At 33.7% G+C, this 21,216-nt stretch overlaps 1 protein-coding gene across 1 annotated transcript in view; it reads right to left on the bottom strand.

Moving 5' to 3' along the window:
* Positions 1 to 19,830, bottom strand: part of LOC129226815 (visual system homeobox 2-like) — a 51,685-nt gene extending 31,855 nt beyond the window's left edge. The window contains 2 exon segments of the mRNA XM_054861443.1: positions 11,095 to 11,227; positions 19,796 to 19,830. Of these exon segments, the coding sequence (XP_054717418.1) occupies positions 11,095 to 11,227; positions 19,796 to 19,830 (168 nt within the window).
* Positions 19,831 to 21,216: the final 1,386 nt, after the last annotated feature.

Raw genomic sequence — 21,216 nt, 5'->3', positions numbered from 1 at the left:
GTGGAGGTTATTGACCTAAAGCATAGCGAGGAATCTTCCAAATTTGATTCATTTTCGCATTCTATATTCTATATCTAATACGCGTGTCTTTAAAATGCAGTGCCGAAAGAACTTTTAAGATTATAAATTATCTACATTCACATATCCCTTCATTTTACTCTTACTTTTCTGTAAAAGTAGAAAAAGAGAAAGAAAGAAAGAAAATGGGGGTGGTTTCCTTCAGTCAAAAGATCATTTTAGTCATTGAAATGGATAGAATGAGCAAAAAAAAAAAAAAAAATAATAATAATAATAACATGGACCCAGAAAATACTTTCATTTTCCCAGCAGTTTTTTTTTTAAATTAATTTTTTTAAATGTCCGATTTTTCAAACAAGGCGTGGTCTTGATGACGTCACAAATGATGCACTTTTTGCCGCATCTTTCTATTACGTTTCCACGTTATGATAATCAAGCAGCGAATTAAAATTGCGCTCTACGCTTGCTATCAACCATATCATTGCCAATACACGTGAGTAAAGATGCGAATTAAATATTTTGCTCTGTGAATGGCAACACAGAACGGCATTTCATCATTTGTGATGTCATCGGCAGAAGCCATAAACAATAAAAGCGCTCCGATTTAAGTAAGTTTTAAAAAATATTAATCGTAAACAAATTTATCAAAAAATCGTCAGATCCTATGTTTTTAAGCATGCTCTTTCAGAAAAAAATACTTTTAAAATTTTGGAAACGACCCCATTGTAATTATATTTATGCATATATCCCTACCAAGAAGTAATATTTAATTAAACGACCGATGAAACTATTAGAACGACTTTCGGTTCCCGACCGGTTAACTGGTGGCTGTATTCGAGCACACCTGGTTAGTGCCCCGTGTGCCCAGGCTAACCAGTTGGCAAATTTTGAACCGAGCCATTTTATGCAACTTGCAACCTTAACTGAATCGATTATTTCAGAAAGGGCGTAAGTTCAATGGATTCCCGTAGGACTTATGACCTTTCTGAAATAATCGATTCAACTAATTAAGAGAAATATTGATCAAATCCTGAAAATCGATGTTGACATACGGGAATGTCTGCTCATTTAGTTCAAGACAGAGCTTTTTGATAACAGCTCAAGTTGTTCAAGGTATGACAGTTTGAATTAAGAGGTTCAATTTGACTGTAAACTAGACCAAGTTTTACTATCCCGTTTTACAAACTGGCCTGGTAAGGATGCAACTTAAAATTAATTCAAGAACAAGAGGATTAAAAGTTATCGCGAGGAAAATAACTCAAGTGACGAAATATAAGTTCTTTAATAGAAGCTGCTAACTCTGTATAAGGCAGATGACGAAAATTAGATTTTAATCTATTTGTAGCAATATTTTTTTGAAGGGGGGAGGGAGAAAATGAAAAATACTTCATATCTAAATGAAAGAAAGCGAAATTAGGCTTCTTTGGATCAATAAACAAACTTATTTATCTTTGAAAATGCTTTCTTCAAGATTCTAATATGGTGCTTTCTTGGTTCAAATTAGAGCATGGCATGGGTTTAATAAGTAAACCATTATTGTGCTTAATGATTTACCAATTGACATCTATGAAAGATTTCGATACTGTCCTTAAAAAGAGGTTATTAAAGAAATTGCCAATTTGAGATTGAAAAATAAATTAATAACTGTATTTCCTCAAAGAGAAAAGAAAAATTTGTAAGAACAAAAAAAAAAAAAAAAGTTTTCAAATCAAAATTGCATTCTGGATCTTTTTTTTTTTAACAAAGGAAACACGTGTCGAATTATGATAAAGTAAATTCCCTATTTTTGGAGAAGTTTCTGACAGCTGGTCGTTTTCTACCATTTTAAGAGTTTAGGTACACATACAGACAAAGGCACAGTCGTTATTTAAAAGCTGTCATCTTTTAACTTTTTTTCTCTCTTCCCATTTATTGTCCAGCTGATAGGCAATGACCGCTAAAAAATAGGTTTAAAAGAATTTTATTTCTTTCCCGAATTTTTCGGCCATTCGAATGGCCTGTCTTTACCTCATGCGGTCATCTGGGATAAAATATGAGGCCGCTCAGGTTGAAGAGAAATTCTTGTATAGAACATTATAACTTCTATATTACTAAGAGTATCTGATATTACCACGTTGCCACGTTGCAAAGAATACAGCGATATATATATATATATATATATATATATATATATATATATATATATATATATATATATATATATATATATATATATATATATATATATATACAGTAACCTCTCAATCATCCGTGGGATTGGGTGACACAAGTGTCGCGGATAATAAAATTGCGGATAAACCGCAAAAAGTCTAAAATGAGGAACATATAAGGTAAAAATTGTCTTTCCTCAAAAATCTAGCTGTATTGATGCATAATGCTTTTATCAAGCAGTGAAAATATATTCAATACAGTAAAAATGTTTTGTATTTTTGCATAACAGAACTTAACATTTATAAGGTATGTACGATGAAGGAAGTCCAATAAATATTCACAATTTTTCGTCAAAAAACAGCCATTTTGGTATTTGCTTTTTGCTGCGAAAATACATGCTTGTGATTTTTAAATGATTCGCAGATAACCCACCCTGCAGATAATCCGCTGGCGGATAATCGGGCGGAATGGGACTATTCGGCGCGGCCGTTTCGGCGCGATCCATTTCAATACGACCTGTTCGAAAATCAAAATTGTCTGCATACAAATATGCCAAACATTGTTTCAAAATTCGAGACATCTTTTGTTTTTTAAGCTTTGTAAAAAAGTTTTATGAAGTAATATTTTTAATGATGTATTTTGTTTTTCCTTATTTATTATTAATTGATAAAATATAAGTTTAAAAACATCTTCATACTTTTTCGAAGTAGATCAGTTAGGAGACAGCATTAACATTTTTCTATGAAATTTAAATTTAAAACTCATTAAATTTAAATTGAATTTTTTTCGTTGCTGATCATTAATTTGTGAACTTGCTTAAATATATTTTCTGTAAAAAATTAAAAACTGTCAACAAATAATAAGATGAATTTTTTATATTTGTTATTGGAAAAAGTTAACGTGTTGAGAAATCACCCGTAACCCTGCTTTCTATAAAGTTTTAAGTTGTGTAGCGTGCTTTGAACACAGGATAGACAAGAAAAAAAAAACTTATAAGATACAAATGATATTTATTATGTAAAGATTATTATTATATATTACTTTTAAGTTTCATAAAAACTAATATAATGAATAAAAAATATTTTAAACTTTTTTTTAATTAAAATAAAATATTTTATGTCTTTTTAGTTCCTGTAACTGTTTTGTAGCACTAAACTGTCGATTAACTATTTGGTAACAAAAAAAAAGCAATAATAAATAATAATAATAATAATAAAACTTTAAAAAATATTAATTTGCAATAAATTTAAAATCGATTACAGAAAAATACTAGTGTTTAGAACTAACTTTCAAAAATAAGAGCACTTGATCTCAAACCATATGTCTTGTGTGGGGGTGTTGTGTGCTTTTTTCAACTACTTTATAGCCGTAATCTCATATATTCAAAGCTAACTGTAACGTGACCAGCCTGTTTGCCTGAGAAATATGAATTTTGAAGAAAATTTGAGGTAAAATGATCCATGACTCAGGTCGCAAATTTGAAAATTTTGAAACTTGACCCCCCTTACAAAAAATTCTGGATCCGCCCCTGGGTTTACATAGTTAAGTGGAGCTTTTTGGTTAGTTTGAAAAGTGTTTTCACGTGAAGAAGACTTATGAAATTATTTCCAATAGCTGCTACAACAAAGAAATAATCACCACAGAAACACAAAACGGTTCAGCATTGATTAAAAAAAAAAAAAGACAATAAGATAGGACTGGTACTGGCATTACTTGCTAATTTTTCAAGATATTTTTTGTGTTGTCACAGTAAAACATACGTTTATCACATATGCCCCCTCTCTCCCCCCCCCCCCCCACTGTAATTTTTAAAATAAATTTTAACAAGCATCTAGAGCGCCAAATTCACATACTTCTTCCAAAAATCTTTTTTCTTCTGTGAACTAAAATTTCTAGAATTCACAAAGTTCAGAATGCAAAAATCTGGCGCCGAAACGGTCAGCGCCGAATCGGCCGCGCCGAAACGGTCGCGCCGAATCGTAACAAACCCATAATCGGGAGTTATATATATCTGCATATATATTGTTAATGCGTAAAAAACTAAAAATGGATGCAACATTGATAAAAAGGCACAATTTTGCAAAATAATTGCAGATTGTTTTTAAATTTTACTGCAAAGAACCCACTTTTCAGTGTAAAAAGGTGTTTGTTTATGAATGCAAAGGCGTTACGTTGGATTTTTTAACATCCATAAAATCACATCTTTTTGCATCAAAAAAAAAAAAAAAAAGTGTCTCACTTTATTAATTTTGTCAATTTACGTAATTTTAACGGTTTTGCTTACATCAAATCTCAAGTGCAGACAATATCTCTAGATAATATTTGGATCGAAACAAATAGAAATTAATATCAAAAAATTACTAACGCTTATTATGGTTGGAAATTATTTATTTTTTATTTAAAAAAATCGCGTGGTTAGAGAAAGCAGAATAAATGAGCCACAGTTTTCGTGTTAGCAGTCCCTAATTTATCACACCAAAATTTTCTCCACGCTCAACGCGCTTAAAATTCATCATTGTACTTCATCACTGTACCCCATTGCTTCATTCTTCATGATAAGATACGAAAATATGAAGAAAAGAAAACGGTGCTTAAACAACATTATGTACTCGATACTGACGATTTTAAACAACGCAGTATTCAATGTCACGTGACATCTGTGATAACGTCATCCATCCGACCGACAATCAGAGGCGACCTTTAGGCGAACATTACATACAAACATACATACGGTCGTATTTTAATAAGAAAGGTTTTAGTTTTTATTGTGTTTGAAATGTGGTCAATTTCTGGTTTACACTGGTAAACTACTGGAAGTAAGTGGTCAAATGTAAGTGGCGAAATCTCCTATTTTAAACATTATTGAAAATAATTTGAAAAATAGTACAACTAAAACACAAAAATGGTTATAGTAATTGTTAATTCTGGTGGTTTTATTGACACGTAGAAATTTTTTTCTATCCCCCCCCCCCCCCCGCGCTCTTTGTTTTTCTTGTGAATTAAGTTGAACTTGTAGAAACTTCCACTAAATTGGCAATTACTATCGAATCACCCTAATTACTATTATTCGTTTTCAATTTTGACTACGATTAAAAAGTCTAACCCACCTAACCAAACGGATACCGGGGTGTATGTATAACAAAAGCTTTAAAAAATGCTTTCAAAAAGGTTTTTCTCGAAAGAATTCTTTTGCCGTGAACATCAAACTTTCGTTTCCAGCAACATCAACTATCTCGTTCATTTTCCTTCCCAAAGTAGCCTCTTCAGAGCACCTAATCGCCTTAATCGAATAACGCGAAAACAATCCATCTCCCTCTTTGAAATTCCGCACAGGTCACCAAATTAGGAAAATTCGACTCCTCTCTCTCGGCTTGTAATTAGTCGAAAGTGGTGCCTCGGCCCCCGGGGACTGCATGCAATCGCATTAGACCAGGGCCCCCGCTTCGCCGTCTGCTTCTCTCACCTGTCCGGCGATATTCCCAGGACGACAACCCCCTGACCAGGTAACTCCCCTCCCGAACATGAGTAAAAAGAGATCGCCTGTGCAGAAGCGAAACCCAGGTTTGTGTTCTCTCGAAGACTGGAAAATGACATTGGCGGCTAACAGCACGACTTTCTGCTTGAAGAGGAGAAATTTGTTGGACTTGAAAGGGCACTTTTGAAGCTTTTCCAGCTCGAATTACGAGTAAATGAATAGGGCAGTTTAATTTGCTAGTAATTAGAGAAGTTTCGTTGTGAAGGAGTGAAATACAGTAAAGCATCGTTTTTACGTCTTTCAATGGACTGACGTGAAACGCAGTATAAATAAAAACGACGTATTACTGAAACGTTGACAAATCACTTTGATTTTTAAAAGTAGTTTATCCCCAATAAATCAAATATTGTGTAAATATAAGAGTTGTTTGTTTATAATCAAGTTTTTTTTTTTTCATGTAACTGTTTTATAAACAAGACAACTAGGTTTTATACTTAAGACATTATTTCAATTTTTAAGTGTAACTTTTATGTGAAATAAGTCATACCTTTAGGTATTATATTTTAAATACTTATTAGACATAGAGCATCTCCGGTTATCCTCATATATATAATAGCCGATGATCGACTAACGCGCGTGTTTCAACAATGAAACTCGCATCACGGCATGATAATTTGATAATATGTTTTGGTAATGTTTAACATACAGGTAAAGGCTTTATTGTGACAAGGCTGAACTCGTTCCGGTAACTTAACTGTTTTACTGGTAAGAATGTCATTTCAACGCAATGAAGAAACGAAAGAATGATTAACAATGAACGCTACCTGCTGAGGTTTAGAGTTAATCCACTGCAGTTAGGGTTACAATTTCGACTATCAAAATATCACCAAGCAGGAAATGACTTCGTTCAAATGTAGAAGCAATTTTCACCCGTCATACCTTGACGGGCAATTTTCTTATCGATTGATGATAAATAATATCAATAATCTGCTTAAATATACATGCAGGAATTTAATTAAAAACATATCTTATAGTCGATTGATTTTGATATGCTGATTACCTTTGAGCTATGATCTTCCTCATGAATTGAATTAAGTTCATGGAAACATTTATCACTAGCGCTTTGACAAACGAAAGAATTTTTGTTTCCCAACCTTTTATTTAACTTTCCATGCCTTAAAAAATTACTCCCAAGATTGTTGGACAGGCAGATTTTGTTTTTTTAAATTTAAGGAGGGGGGTGGAGGAGGGGTCACGACATATAATAGACATTTCGTGATGTATAAACGATGTATTTTTGAATAGAAATGAATGGGAATGATTTGCGAGTTTAAGAAAACGAGGATAAATGTAAAAGAACATAAATGAGAGACGTATAAACGATGTTTTACTGTGTAATGAAAGCAGCCAGGACTATAACAGTGATCAATTCCATAAAAAGTGTCAACTATTTAAGGGGGGGGGGGGATGATGGCAAGGAAAGAAGAGATTTGAGTTTTAACGTTCAGAATATTTGACATTTTATATTTCAAAACATAAATAATTCATTTAATTTAGCGTAGCATTTTTTTTTTTTTTTTTCGAGAAGTGACTTTTATTGTGGAGGAATGAAATTAATGAATGTAGTAAAGAAGTGATCACATCTATATAAAAAAAAAAGTTTTCTTAGGATGAAATGGCAGGAACAAAACCTGATTTCTCAAAAGGCTCGAGAAACTTGAACTTTCACTCAAAATTTCCCAGAACCCTAAAATGCCTGAAAAATTAAACAAAAATCCCAGTTTCTTCTTTTGAATACATTTTCTAAAGAGAATGTAGACATTTTATGTCAGGTTCAATAAACTTTTTTGGAAAAAATTTAAAATGAAGACAAAATGCCTGAAATATGGTCCCCACAATCTAACTGATTCAATTTTTTACAATGTTTACTTTTTAACCTCTGACACACAAAGGAAGGGGTTATAAGTTTGACATGTCAGGTGTATCTGTGTATCTGTTTGTGGCACTTTAGCGCCTAAACGGAAGGACCGATTTGAGAAAAAAAAAAAAAAAATTCGAAAGGAGAGTTGATTGAGAGTGTTCTTAGCTAGGTTGCGTCCTCGGGTGACATTAATTAACGAAGATATTAGTTAAAAACCTCTAAAAAGTTTTTCGCAATTTTTGCAGTGAAAAATAACGCTTTTTAAAGCAGATTTTAAATATGGCTGAGCCTTTATTCAGCGACTAGCTGCGTTGCCCGGCTTTGCCCGGTCAACCTTGAAAATAAAAATTGTGTCAAGTGATGTGCATTCAACAATCAGGCTTAGATAAATAAATAAATAAAAAAAACATCATGCAAAATTTCCCCTCCAAACAATGATGACAGATATTAAAGTACTTATAAGAAATTAAATCGAGAAAGATGGATTTAAAAAGCGTAACCATGGAAACGCGAAATAAAATATGTTTAAAGAATTTAAATGAGAAAAATGGTAAGTAATTTGAATGGGCCTGAGATTTTTTGAAACTGATTTGAAAATTCTTGTAACTTTTTTTCCTTTCGAGAGAGAGAAGCTTAGTTTTTCGACCACAGATCGAGTTGGATCTGGAGTAAAAAATGTCGCTTTTTCCAATGGTGTCAAAAAGAAAACTGTGGGACAATTCCTTCATTTGTTATTGATGTATTTAATGAAGAAAGTAATGCTTAAATTTCAGCTAAGCCTAAAAAATTTCGAGCTAAAAACGCAAATAACTCCCGCCGTAATTAAGTTAGAGCATTGGAACAAATTGTGTAAAACGCGGAACAAATTGTGTAAAACGATATGTAATATTAATACGTGCAAGTAATTTTTCACCCCCATGTTCGAGAGTTTATGTGAAAATTGGGCCTAAATTGGAATGAAAAAAAAAACTACTCGTCGTTTTTTTTCGAACTGGTCTGCAAACCTTTCCGCGACTAAAAGAAAGATACTGTGAAAATTTCAGCGAAATAAGCCAGGTAGTTCTCTAGATTTGCGCGTTCAAACAAACAGACGCTTTTTGGGAACTTCATTTTATACTATGTAGAGATTAGTAGCCGAATGTATTGTTGGCCAACAAAAAAATAATTAAAAGCAATGATATGAAATTTTTATCTGTTGCCAGTTTTTATTTGTTAACAAATAAAATATTTGTAATTGATTTTTAATAGTATAAGATTCTTAAAAAGATTTTCAATTTTTCCTCTTAATTCTACATTTGCGACCCAGTCAGGGTTTCTAAAAATTTTTAATTTAAGTTATAATATAACGTTTTGTTAATTCAGTATAGCAATGTTAGTTTTCAATGTGCGATTTAATTTAACTTTTTTACAATGTACATTTTCAACATTTTTTAGTTCTGTGAAGCGATAAATTTGATTCACTAATTAACCGTATAGGTGCAGTGCAACCACGCATAATGTATAAAATATCTCTATATCAGTGGGAGGGGGAGGGTAAATAAACATTATGCTGGAGTCATTCATCTCTCATGCAACTAAAGAACTAAAACTGAGTTTATGAAAGAATCAACTTGTTTTCACGCACTGTGCAGCATTTACCACAAAAACTCTTTCATGCGATTTTTCAAATCAAAAGTATTTTTCAGTTTGAATATTCTCATTTGTACCCGAATATTGCACAACCATCCCACTTCTTACTGAGCAAATATTTTTATAAACAGTTTCCTCCATAACCAGCAACTGAATCTCCCTTTGCATGCATCATAATGGCTGATTTTTAAATTGTAGAGAAACATATTTCGTGGTTAAAAACACTATTCTTTAACAGCAGGAACGAATTTATTGCTGAAATGTTATTATGAATAAATTGTAGAGAAACATATTTCGTGGTTAAAAACACTATTCTTTAACAGCAGGAACGAATTTATGTTTATTTACTCCATGTTATTTTTATAAGGTTTTAAAATAATTGTTAAAAAACAGATCCCTAATAAACACTTATTTTTGCATGATCCTAATAGAGCGCCAGTAAAGTGATGTGAAAAAAATGCATGTAAAATAATAAATAAAAAAATAAATACTAAAATAAAATTAAGATCACTAAAGCCATTTTCAGGGGGGGGGGGGAGACTTGTCTCGGGAAAGCTTTTTCTGACTTTCCATGTGGCATGCTTACATTATTTTGACTAAAAAAAGCAGGCACAACGTAGTATCTATAGAACTCAACCCCCGGGTTTTTCTTTCTTTTTTTTCATTGGCGTACCTTCGCATTTTGTCGTCTCCTGGGAGTTAGGTTGAAGCGACGCTGATGAATTGCGTATTTTCTGGTGTACAGTAGCCATTAGGTAATTGGCTAGCCATAGCGGCCTAATTAAAGACGATCCCCTGATTCGGTAAGTACACCTTGTACCGTTGACGCCCCCAGTTTTTTACTTCTATTCGAAGTGAGCGAGCTGACGGAAAAGAATAGCGTTAGCCGACTAAATTACACACTCGCTTTTATAGTTCCAATTATAGTACAAAGATGGAGGACGAAAGCTATTACATTCGGGCAAAGTAATAGCGTCGGGTATGCAAAAGATACAAGAACATGAGGATAAGAGTAGACCTGCTTAATGAAGTAATTGATTTTATTTATTTAATTGCTACAAATTTCTCATAATGAATGTGTATAGTTAAAGAGCATAAAAATGCAGTTCTATCTAGTAAAGTAATTGGCTTTACTCTTCAAATAGCTACGAAAACATTAAAAGTATAACGTCTTTAGGTCTTGCAACTTCAGTGCAGGTGCCTGTAAAGCGGGATGACGCTTTCCCCACTTTTCAAAAAAAAAAAAAAAAAAACACCCACTCCTCACTTTTTATAACACTGAAATTCAATCCTTCCATTTTTAGTGGACATAATAATCTGCATGGCATATGAGTTCTAGAACTAAAGAATGTACTCAGATGCTATTCTTCAATTGTGTTCTATAAATGTATTTTTTACAATGATACAAGCACTTTTATTAACTACTTTCATTCTTGGATCTTTGATCACTCGAGGCATTTTAAATGCAAAGTTTCTTATTGCTTTACTTCAATGCATTTTTAATGATTTTTTAAAAATTTTTAGCTTTCTTTAAATTTATAGAAAAGTATGAAAATGTAAAATTGCTGTCTAAATTTTATTTTAAAGGAACAAAATATACTTAACATAGCTTGATGACGCAAGAGTAGTTTCGTTTAGTAAATTTTTGTTTTGGCAAAAAATCAAATTATAACATAGTTGACAATTGTACCATAAGAAGGCGAAGAAAAAATGTCGTTTCCGAAAACAGGCGAAATAAAACACTGAAGAGGCGACTAATTTCATCACCTAAAGTCGACACCATTTGGCGTTTGGACAATATGATTGAAAGACAAAGGGAACCAGCTATGCAGTATGAGTATACAGACTCAGTACAGTACCAGGACGAACGGACAGACAATCAAAAAAGAGAGAGACTGACCTGTATCCTGTCCTCGGGCAGGTCTGTCTTGAGCGAGAGCATCTCCCTGGCGTAAACGTCCGGGTAGTGTGCGTCCTTGAAAGCCTTCTCCAGTTCTTCTAGCTGGTAGCTGGTGAAGATGGTCCTGCAAGGAGTCGAATAAAAAAATATGGGAAAGGTGAAACACATTTACTTTTTATTTACCGAGTTATTTTCACACGTTTTAAATAGTTCATAAAAGGTGGTTAAAATTAAACTGAAAGTACTCAGAAGCTCTTAACTGCGTGCTCTTCTAGACGGATTGGAACATGTATAACGAGATTATTGTAATAAAAGAAAGTGACTTTACATTTCTCCACAAGGAGGTGCTTTAACAACGTACAAAGCTAAGAAACAGCTTGCAAATCAAAGAAAAGCGAAGTATTTTATTTATTTACAAGCTTATGTGCTCTTTGTGCAAATATCGTGGATCCACAATATGATGAAAGCGCACCACAGCATTGTCAAGTTTTTCATCCTAATTTTAACCGCACTGTGCGTACATTAAGAGCAAGTTTTTGTTCGAGAGAGATTTCCTCCTCAACCTGATGAAAAGGCTCTTCGTAACGAATTTTTCCTGGGGGAAGGCAAAGCTGCGTGAAATTCTACAATATATATATATATATATATTTGGTGTGTTCTTCCATGCAAGCTAAGTTCCCTACCCTATACCAATGGCTAGCTACCGCCTTGGGGAGAGAAAAGTGTATACTCAGTGCACATTTTATCGAAAAACAACAAAAATATCACGCTCACTTATATGTAAATACGCTAATTTTCTGAATCTAGTGTGTGCGGGGGGGGGGGGGAGTAATATCACTATGGGCACATATCCTCTTTGGAATTTTTCAGAAGGGGGGGGGGGGGATTTATCCTGCACTGTGACACAAGGGTGGCGCTCCTGTTTTGGCGTGCTTCCGAATTTTGCGGAATAAACTGCTCAAATGATTACCTACGTAGACGTACTTCGTTGATACAACTGAATACAGGAGGTGACCAGATTATTATGAACGTTGTAGAATAAATCTCGTAAAATTTACGGTTTTAAAAGGTTGTCATGTTTTTTTGTGGAGAACCGTAAAAGTTGCGAAGGAAATCTGTGGTCAAGCATCAACTTTGAAATACGCTAGTTTTGCTAACGAGGGCTCCATTGACTTTAATAAAATAACTTGAAACTGATTGTTCCACAAACAAAAGTCACTGGGAGGGAGGGGGGAGGGGCGGGACATATAGTTGAGAAAATTAAAAGTACAGGTTCATTTATTTACCATACAAGGGGAAAAAGGCGGCCTATTATTAAACTAACAATTTCCAATGGGTCTATTTTTGACTCAAGTATATTTGGATAGACAACAGTTCGTATTTCACTTCTGTTTCAACACAGCAAGGATTTTGTTCTACGTCCATCTATACCACTTCCAAATCTCCCCCTCCCTTTCCACTATTTTAGAACAGATCAGTCAGACGGACACATTTGACCCTTTTCGGACCCCGCGTGCGGGAGGCGGGAATGCGCAGACAATAGATTCTGTTCCCGCGTTTTCACCTTTTCCCGATCCGCAAATATTGACCCTCGCAAACGGGCTCTCCATTAGAGCGATTACGAAGCGATCAGCGGGGTGGAGGCGGAGGGAGGGGGAGCTCCCCTATTTGTTTATTTGTGTGATTGCCTGTCCCCCGACCTTATACAGAGTGCTTGAGAAGTTGGTGCAAAACATGACAGGTATGAGATTAGCAAACTCACATTAGGAATGAAGTTTTTTTTTCTTTAATTTCTTCCTTTTGATGTATTTTGTAATACATTACAGTCAAAAAAAAAAAAAATAATAATAATAAAAAGAACCAGTTGAAGAAAAAGATTAAAAACCTATAACACGCCATTTTTGTTGCTGAAATTCGTCACAAATGTTTTCCTCCAGAAGTACAGTGCCGGCAAAAAAAATCTTCACATTTGATTGGGAATTAAAAACTTTACATGCAAACTTCTTGTCATGATTTTATTGTCAAGCACCCTTGTAATTTGGTTGAAGACCGAATATTCGGTCACAACCTAGTTCGAATATTCATTGTCCTGCCAAATCACTAGAGTGCATGACTATAAAGTCATGACAAGAAGTTTTTTCATGCAAAGTTTTTAATTGCCAACCAAATGAAAAGATTTTTTGCCGGCACTGTAGCTGACAGTGGCGCGAAATCTTGCATCTTCTTCTTACTGGGATTTTTCCTACATAGAATTAAAACTTAAAATGTCACTAAGTTCTAAACAAAACAGGGGTGATGAAAGGCCATGCCTAGTCGGAAACTAGGGGCCCGGCTCAGATTCGGAGAACTGTGAGTTTTATAGGGGATGATGCCCGGTGACCAAAGTATCAAGGGACCTGGCTTGGCTCTTGGCAACCATGAAACAAAATATTACCGAAATTTACGAAGCTACAGTGACTGTTTAAGAGACCATATTAAGCTAAACTAGTTCGACTTTTTTTTTCATGTCCTCAGACTTTTAAGACCCATAATCTCCATAACAAGGAGACGAGAGCAAATGGTTGATGGGTCAAAAAACACAATGGTCTTGATTGCTGATTGTTTTAACTGTTTTCATTATTACTCTAACGTAAACTGCAGTGGGCACTGGGTAGGTAAAGGGCAGTATCTGTACATTTTCCTTTTATTGTATTTTTGTCCTCTATTGTACTTTAGCTTCATTGTGCAAACTTGCTTATTTGGTTTCCGCAGAAAATAAAGCACAAAGAAATGCCAAATTCTAACATTTCCTTATTGTTAGTTAGGAACCCGAAACACATTTTTCCAAATGTTTAAAAAACTCACTTCTGCAGATACTGATTGCACTTTACTTTCGTATGGCAGTCGCTACTCACTGTTAAAAATAATCTGCTTCGCAATGAAAATATCTAACTGCTCATTTTTTCTAAGCATAATTCATTCGTAAATGACGAACTATTCTGTCGTAAGCTGGTAAAAGGCAGTAATTGCAAATTTTTTACTTTTTTTTTCTGCATTTTTGTCATCTGTTGTACGTTAGCTTTATTGTACAATTCTGTTTATTAAGTTTCCGCTGAAAAAAAAGCGAGAAAAAGACGTCTAGTTCCAACATTTCCTTATTGTTATTATTGAATCCAAAACGTGTTTCATCAAATATCTCGAAAACACATTTCTGCAGATACTGCTGTTTACCTCCACGACAGTATTCTGCTCAGATTCAAGTACGAAGACAAATTTAAGAGTGGAATTGCTTTTACGCATGCGTAGTTAGGTATCGAAACGAGTGGAAAAATTAACACGTCACCCATGAAAGTGTTTTTAATCAGCAAGTGTACCAATCTTCCCCTCTTTGAAATCGTTTTTTAATGTTTCTAGAAGAAAGAAAAACTAAGAATGTTTACACGGTTTGTTTATTTCAGTAATGAGTCTTCGATATAATAAATAAAATCTTCGATTTATGCTGCTGTAAATGTGAGCTGAAACTTAGTCTTACATTTTATGTAACTCCGTGTGCTGTTTGGAATGAGGTTACTTCGGATCGGCAATAACTTAATGCGAAACATAGTTTAGCTTATTTTCAAATAGAAAGCTATCTGTGCATAAACAGCATTTCTTCAATTTAAATGAAATTTTCAAGCGGGAGCGGAAGATGTTTCTAAAATTGCGGGAGCAATATTTTGCTCTCTTGTAACAGGTCAGTATATTATTTTTCTTCTTAAATTCATATGTTTTTAAAAATAGCATTCTATAGTGTAGGTATTCTAATATTTTTCATTATTTATAAGAGAAACGATGAAAGAGAGGGTAAAAAAGATTTTGCTTATAATTGCTTATAAATTTTAATGAACTTTTTGGAATAGTTCATTTTTATACATTTAATTAAATTTTCCTAAGTGATATATTTCAACTTAAATGAGACCAGATTACGATTTTTGATTAAAAATTTGATTTGTAAAACGCCACTTTAAGCGTATTTATTATTTTTTATTGCTTTCATTGTTTAAGAACTTTTAAAATGTTCCATATAAATTGTATGCTTTTTTTTCCTATTATGTTCGCTTTTTAGTTATGTATGGCCAAATCCAGCTGAGGAAGTATTTAAATGGATCTTTTAATACAGTATTTGACTTTGTTTTATACCAACAGCTCTGATGTTATAGATTTCATTCAGATTAGAGTGATTGGTTTTTTCAACACTATACTTACTTTTACATATATTACCTAATATAATGAATTGAATATATGGCTAATGCCAGTAGCATACCTTGCATGGGTGACCGGTGCGATAGTTTGTGGTGTTATCTCCCCCCCCCCTACAAACACAAATAAAAAAAAGTTTAATGTTCTATGAAAACACGAAATTCATGTAATTTTCGGAAACAACTACATTTGTTTTATTACGAAATTTTAATCGGGTTTATGTACAAATAAAAACTATAAACGGGTTTTATATAACTCGCCCTAGACGCATATGAGCAGAGCCGTTGCGTGGTCAAAAAAGTAAGGGGTGTATGAAATTGATGGCCCATTAATTATTTCAAGCGTATTTTAAACACGGGAAAATAATGGGTTTCAGTTCTTTGGTTTAAGAGGAAGTCCCTACTAGGTCTAAGTTTTGACAATATGAACTAAATTCTAAGTATTATGATGTGGGGTGAGTGTATTTGCGGTCTGGGGGTTCCCTCCCTATAGTTTTAATTTTGTAGTCTTATAAATACATTCTAGCTTGATATTTTTCAATAACTTGCCATTCCAGTTTGGGAAGCACCCCCAGACGGGTAACACCCGGGGCTAACCCCCCCCCCCGCCCCTCCCCCGTAGCAAGCGTTATTTCAAAAAGGAGTACATGGTGAATCATTTTTGAGAAGGAGATATATTTCCAAAAGTAAGAACTCCCGCCCCCCCCCGTCCCGCCCCTCCTCCGTAGCAAGCGTTATTTCAAAAATGAGTACATGGTGAATCATTTTTGAGTAGGAGATATATTTCAAAAGTAAGAACTCATGCTTTTCAATTTTAAGCCAAATTGTGTCGGAGCCATTTCGAGTAAGTGATGTGCTTGAAAATAAGCTATTTTATCTCAATTCTAAGTAACCTATTTTAACAGTGATGGGGTCATGAAGCATTTTTTGGGGGTCCAGGACATTATGTACACTCCTGAAAATAAATAATATACAAATCATTAAACCATGACGTAAGAAAAAACTCATAACATGATTTTTATTGGTTTATTCCCAGTCCAGTTTCGCTAATATTTCAAATTTCCTCCCCCTTTAATGTGTCAAAAGTTATGATTAAAACTGAAAAACAGGGGGGGGGGGGGGATGAAATGTCGGCGAAACTCGGGAGACATCTTTTTATTTTACTTTGCAACGATGTTAGTAAATTGCGGTTAATTTTTATTTATAAAAGTTATCACCGAGTTCGTGTTTTCATAATAGTTAATTGTATTATTCGTTACTTTTCGCAAATTTATAACTATTGATTTTCTATGATTCAATATTTACCGCAGATGTGTGGTAAATTGGAAAATGAATTGAGTGTAAGAATTTTGAACTCTTCGAAGTATATATCAAAATCAGAGTTAATATATTAGCAATAGAAAAGTTGAGCAAGTAGGGAAAATCAGAGTTGCTATATTTTCCTGATTTCTACAATAATTGTGTTAGACGGAGGACATATACGCATGGTGTCACGAGTCATTTACATGGCCGAAAAGTGGTCGCAACGTACAAAAGGTTGGGAACCACTCATTTAAGTTCTTGCTACTTGCTAAGGACAATTTCTGATGTTCAAGCAAAACACAGCACTCAAGTTGGAAATTCTAAAACCAAGACACCGCTTTCCAATCGATGACAATTATAATTGCCGTCAATATGTCACACATTTCACGACCCTCCCCGCTCTCTATGTTGACCATCGGGCCAGATAATTAAAATGGTTGCAGCGACAGGAGCAAACAGGGAATTGTTTGCATTGAGGGGGACTTTGCGCACCTGCGGAGGTGTGACGTGGGGTATGTGTAACTTTTCACGAGTGACAGATTTCGAACAAAACGACAGCGGGTCGTCGAAGGAGGCCTTTTTAATTTTGAGTCATTACCTGTATGTGAATGAACGAGATGATACCATGTTTGAAGAATATAACGAAGATAAAATATAATTTTGATAAAAGCTATTAGGCGAAATTAAGTTTCTCTTCGCTGAATCGGAGAAATCATTTTATATTTCTAACATTTTTCTGCTCTGTGCAGGATTAAATTATCGACGCGAAAATTTTAAGTCGATAAAAGTGTGTCTTGTTTAAAAACAGTTAATGCGTTTTCTATGCATGCTAGGCGAATGGTTCTCAAACTTGTGCGCATATTTTTTTTTCAAATTAAATTACTATTAATTATTTGGTAATAAATTAATTTCCTGCAAAACTGTGCAAAAAAGATGTACTGAACGTATATCCCCCTCCCCCCCCCCCAAAAAAAAAATACTCTTTTCTTTCTCGTGTATCGAAAACATCCTGTGCAACTCATCTAAAGATATATTGCCAAACGGTTGCTGTTTCGTGTGAAGCATACTGAACAATTTTTACCATGCATTTTTAAACGGGACAAAGCATAAAAATCAACAAATTGGATTTTTTATATAAATTAAAAAACATCCTTTTATCAGCGAAGCCAGAATTTTCTCCTGGAATAAGGGGTGGGAGTCTTTTAATAAGCTAGAATTTTCTAAAGACGGGTGGGGGGCGGGGTGGATGTATTACATTTTTACATGATAGACAACATGGTTTTTGCAATCAAGGGAAATGGGAGGAGGTTTAAATCCCCTTGGTGTGACCACAGAAACCTTGCTTTTTTTTCAACTCACCAATGAGGTTGTTTCCGAAATTTTATAAGTATTTTTTTCTGAAAGAGCATGCTTAAAAACATGCGATTTGACCATTTTTAAAATAATTTGACAAAGTTTAATATTTTTCAACAATTATTGTAATTAGTGTGCAGATTTAATTTCATTTTTCACTCTTCTGTACATGACATCACAAGTGATGAAATGCCATTAGCGCACAGTGCAAATTATCATAACCTGGCAACGCGGTTGACATCAAAGCTTAAAATTTTAGCGCGGCAGTGGAGTAGCACGCCAAAATAAATCACTTGTGACATTATAAAGACCGCGCCTTAGTTCCAAAATCAGACATTTAAAAAAATTGATAAATAATAACTGTTTGAAAAAAAAGGTTCTTCTGGCTCCATGTTTTTTTTTGCTTACTCTATCAATTTTAGTGACTAAAAGTAGTACTTTTTACTGGAGGAAACAATCCCATTGAAGAGCTCTGCTATAAGCCATTATTTAAGGACAGACCCTAAGGCAACCTTTCCAAAATATTTTGCCTTTCACGATCATCAAAAACCAAATTTTACTGCAAACAGCTGGGCAATTCCATTTTATTAAAAACATCAATTGTTGTTCGAAACAGACTGCAGAGATTCCAGATATGTATCCTATCCTCGCTTCATTGGATGAATATTTTAATGAACATGGACTCTAATTTTGTAAAATGCGATCAAATTTTGAAGATTTTGATAAACAATATTTATATGATACTAGCTTTTGCCAGCGGCTTCACTCACGTTAATGTAGATTTTTTTCAATCGGTTCGGGTTAATGGTCAACGCAGGCAGAGGTTAAATAGTTATCAAAAAATCACACAATATAAATCAGGAAAACGTACTGGAGTAGTAAGGTAGTTAGTTTGGGTAATTCTCAAAAATTCCAGTTCGACCGAGGTCAACAATTCTTAAATAAAGTCAAACATTTCCCTTATACATAAAAAGTAGTCGAAAACTTTGTACTGCATAGTGAATAAAATATAACAACGTATATAAAGTACAAATTCAAAATGAAAAAAGGTTAAAAAACCAGCACACAGCTGTTTCGGCACTCTAAAATACAAATGCCATCATCAGTGCAATTAAAAACGAAGACAGGTTCAACCCGACAACGGTCGGGTTGAACCTGGTCTTGGTGAACCTGGTCTTGGTCGGGTTGAACCTGTCTTCGTTTTTAATTGCACTGATGATGGCATTTGTATTTTAGAGTGCCGAAACAGCTGTTTGCTGGTTTTTTAACCTTTTTTCATTTTGAATTTGTACTTTATATACGTTGTTATATTTTATTCATTTCCCTTATAATCCCGATCTTCGGCAAATGGTGTTCAGCGCTACACCTGCTATCTAAATTATTTTATAGCTTCTTGCCGGAGAGATCGTCTCAAAATTGGGACAACAACCACTACAAATCCCGATTCTAATAATGTCCCTTTACTCGGAGAACATCAAGCCTTTAAAATTCCCATCAGAAGGTAATCAACAGTCTCGAAGTAACGTCAACGGTCCTGTTTAAAATACCAAAAGGTTCACAGCAAAAAATACCAATAAAATCAGAGTAAACATAATAGATTTTTTTTTTAATTAAAGTTTTCCCATTTAAGGGGTCACAGTACCTCAAAAATGATCAAACGATCAAAAAATATTTTATTGCTTATTTCAAAACTACAAATTATTCCAAACACAGGGAAACGGTTTCATCGCTTGAGTTCAAATGTTTAAAAAGTTATGAGTAGTTTTAGGTCATGCTCGCTATGTGTTCTTATGCAAAAGAAAAATTTTAAATTGCTTTTTCTCGGTGATCGTTTTTTTTTTTTTTTTTTGTGTTTTCATGTCATTAGAATCCCTAAGGATTTTTTTTTCTATGAAAGATACAGCTTTAAAGTAATACTTTTTGCAGTCAGGAAAATATATTGAACAAAACCGTGCATTTGATAAGCATTTTATAAATTACTCAAATGTTTAGAGCATGTTATACTTTTAAAAAAAAATTATGATTTTTTACATAATTATTCACATAAAATGTCCAATACATATATAAACAAATGAATGAACAGATTTTTAGAGATAAATATTGTGATTGCTTAGCAAAAACCTTTTTTTAAATAAGTGCAAAAACAAAAAATCCTTAGGGATTTAAACAAATTGAAATTTTCTAAATTTTTTGAATTTTTAAAAAATGTGGGCAATATTTTAAGATTTTGAAAATAAATTATTGGTTGCGAAATGAGTGTGTATGTTATGGTTGTAAAGAAAATCACAATATTCATAAATTTAAAAAAAAATGCTCAAAAGGTACTGTGACTCCTTGAGGACACTAGTGCAAAAAACTTCACATTTCGGAAAGAACATTCCCTAACGTCTCCATTAGAATGGTGATAATCAACGTCTTCAAATAACTTCGAACTCCTTCTGATGATCTTCGTCATCATTAATTCAAAAAATCTTCATCAGTACAGGTCCGTTAGCATAAAAAAAAGAACAATATTCTCCATTGTCTCAACTAGTTACTTTAAAGGTTTTATGAATTTTTATACTCCTAGTTGTATATTTTTCAACTTATGTAACAGCTTTGGCTTAACTGCCAGAGGTATTCTTTTGTAATCTAAGCAAAAAAAAAAGTTATTATTTTATTTTTTAAATTAATGAATAAATTACATTTTTAGTCACTGTCTGGAAAGTTTCAATTTCGGAGACTTTCCGAAGATGGAATTAAGTCACTATTCCACATAACTCTTTTCAAAGGATTACCTTCTTTCACAATTTGCAAAAAATAATTCCAAATTAAGGACGCAAATTATTCATTAAGAGCAAACTATCCTTACGAAATTAAAAATAATAATATATAATAACAATTACTTCAAATCTCCTTTCTGAATAAAATTCCATTTCTGACAAAACAGATCAAGCAATTATACCCCTTTTGTGAAAACGTATTTTTAGCGGCTTCGAAATGAAGCTTTTCGCGTGAGAGCGGACAGACTTTTAGCGAAATGAGATGCAGAGGAAGCTTTCGTGACTGTTATTAAAACGAAATAAACCCACTTTTGTTGGGATAATACCTTCTTCCAAATGATTAATAATAATAATAATGAAAGAAGAAGTGTGTGTGCTGTAATAGCTATTACGGAGGCGAAATAAAATAAAAAAGGTGGGATATGCCCTCAGACACTTTCACTTTTGTGTTTAAATTATTTACCCACAGAGGCGAGGCTATCAATCTC

Source organism: Uloborus diversus, chromosome 7, assembly GCF_026930045.1.
Source record: "Uloborus diversus isolate 005 chromosome 7, Udiv.v.3.1, whole genome shotgun sequence".
In the NCBI taxonomy this organism is placed as follows: Eukaryota; Metazoa; Arthropoda; class Arachnida; order Araneae; family Uloboridae; genus Uloborus; species Uloborus diversus.
The sequence above is the reverse complement of the archived record's forward strand: the minus strand, read 5'-3'. Positions and strand labels throughout refer to the sequence as shown.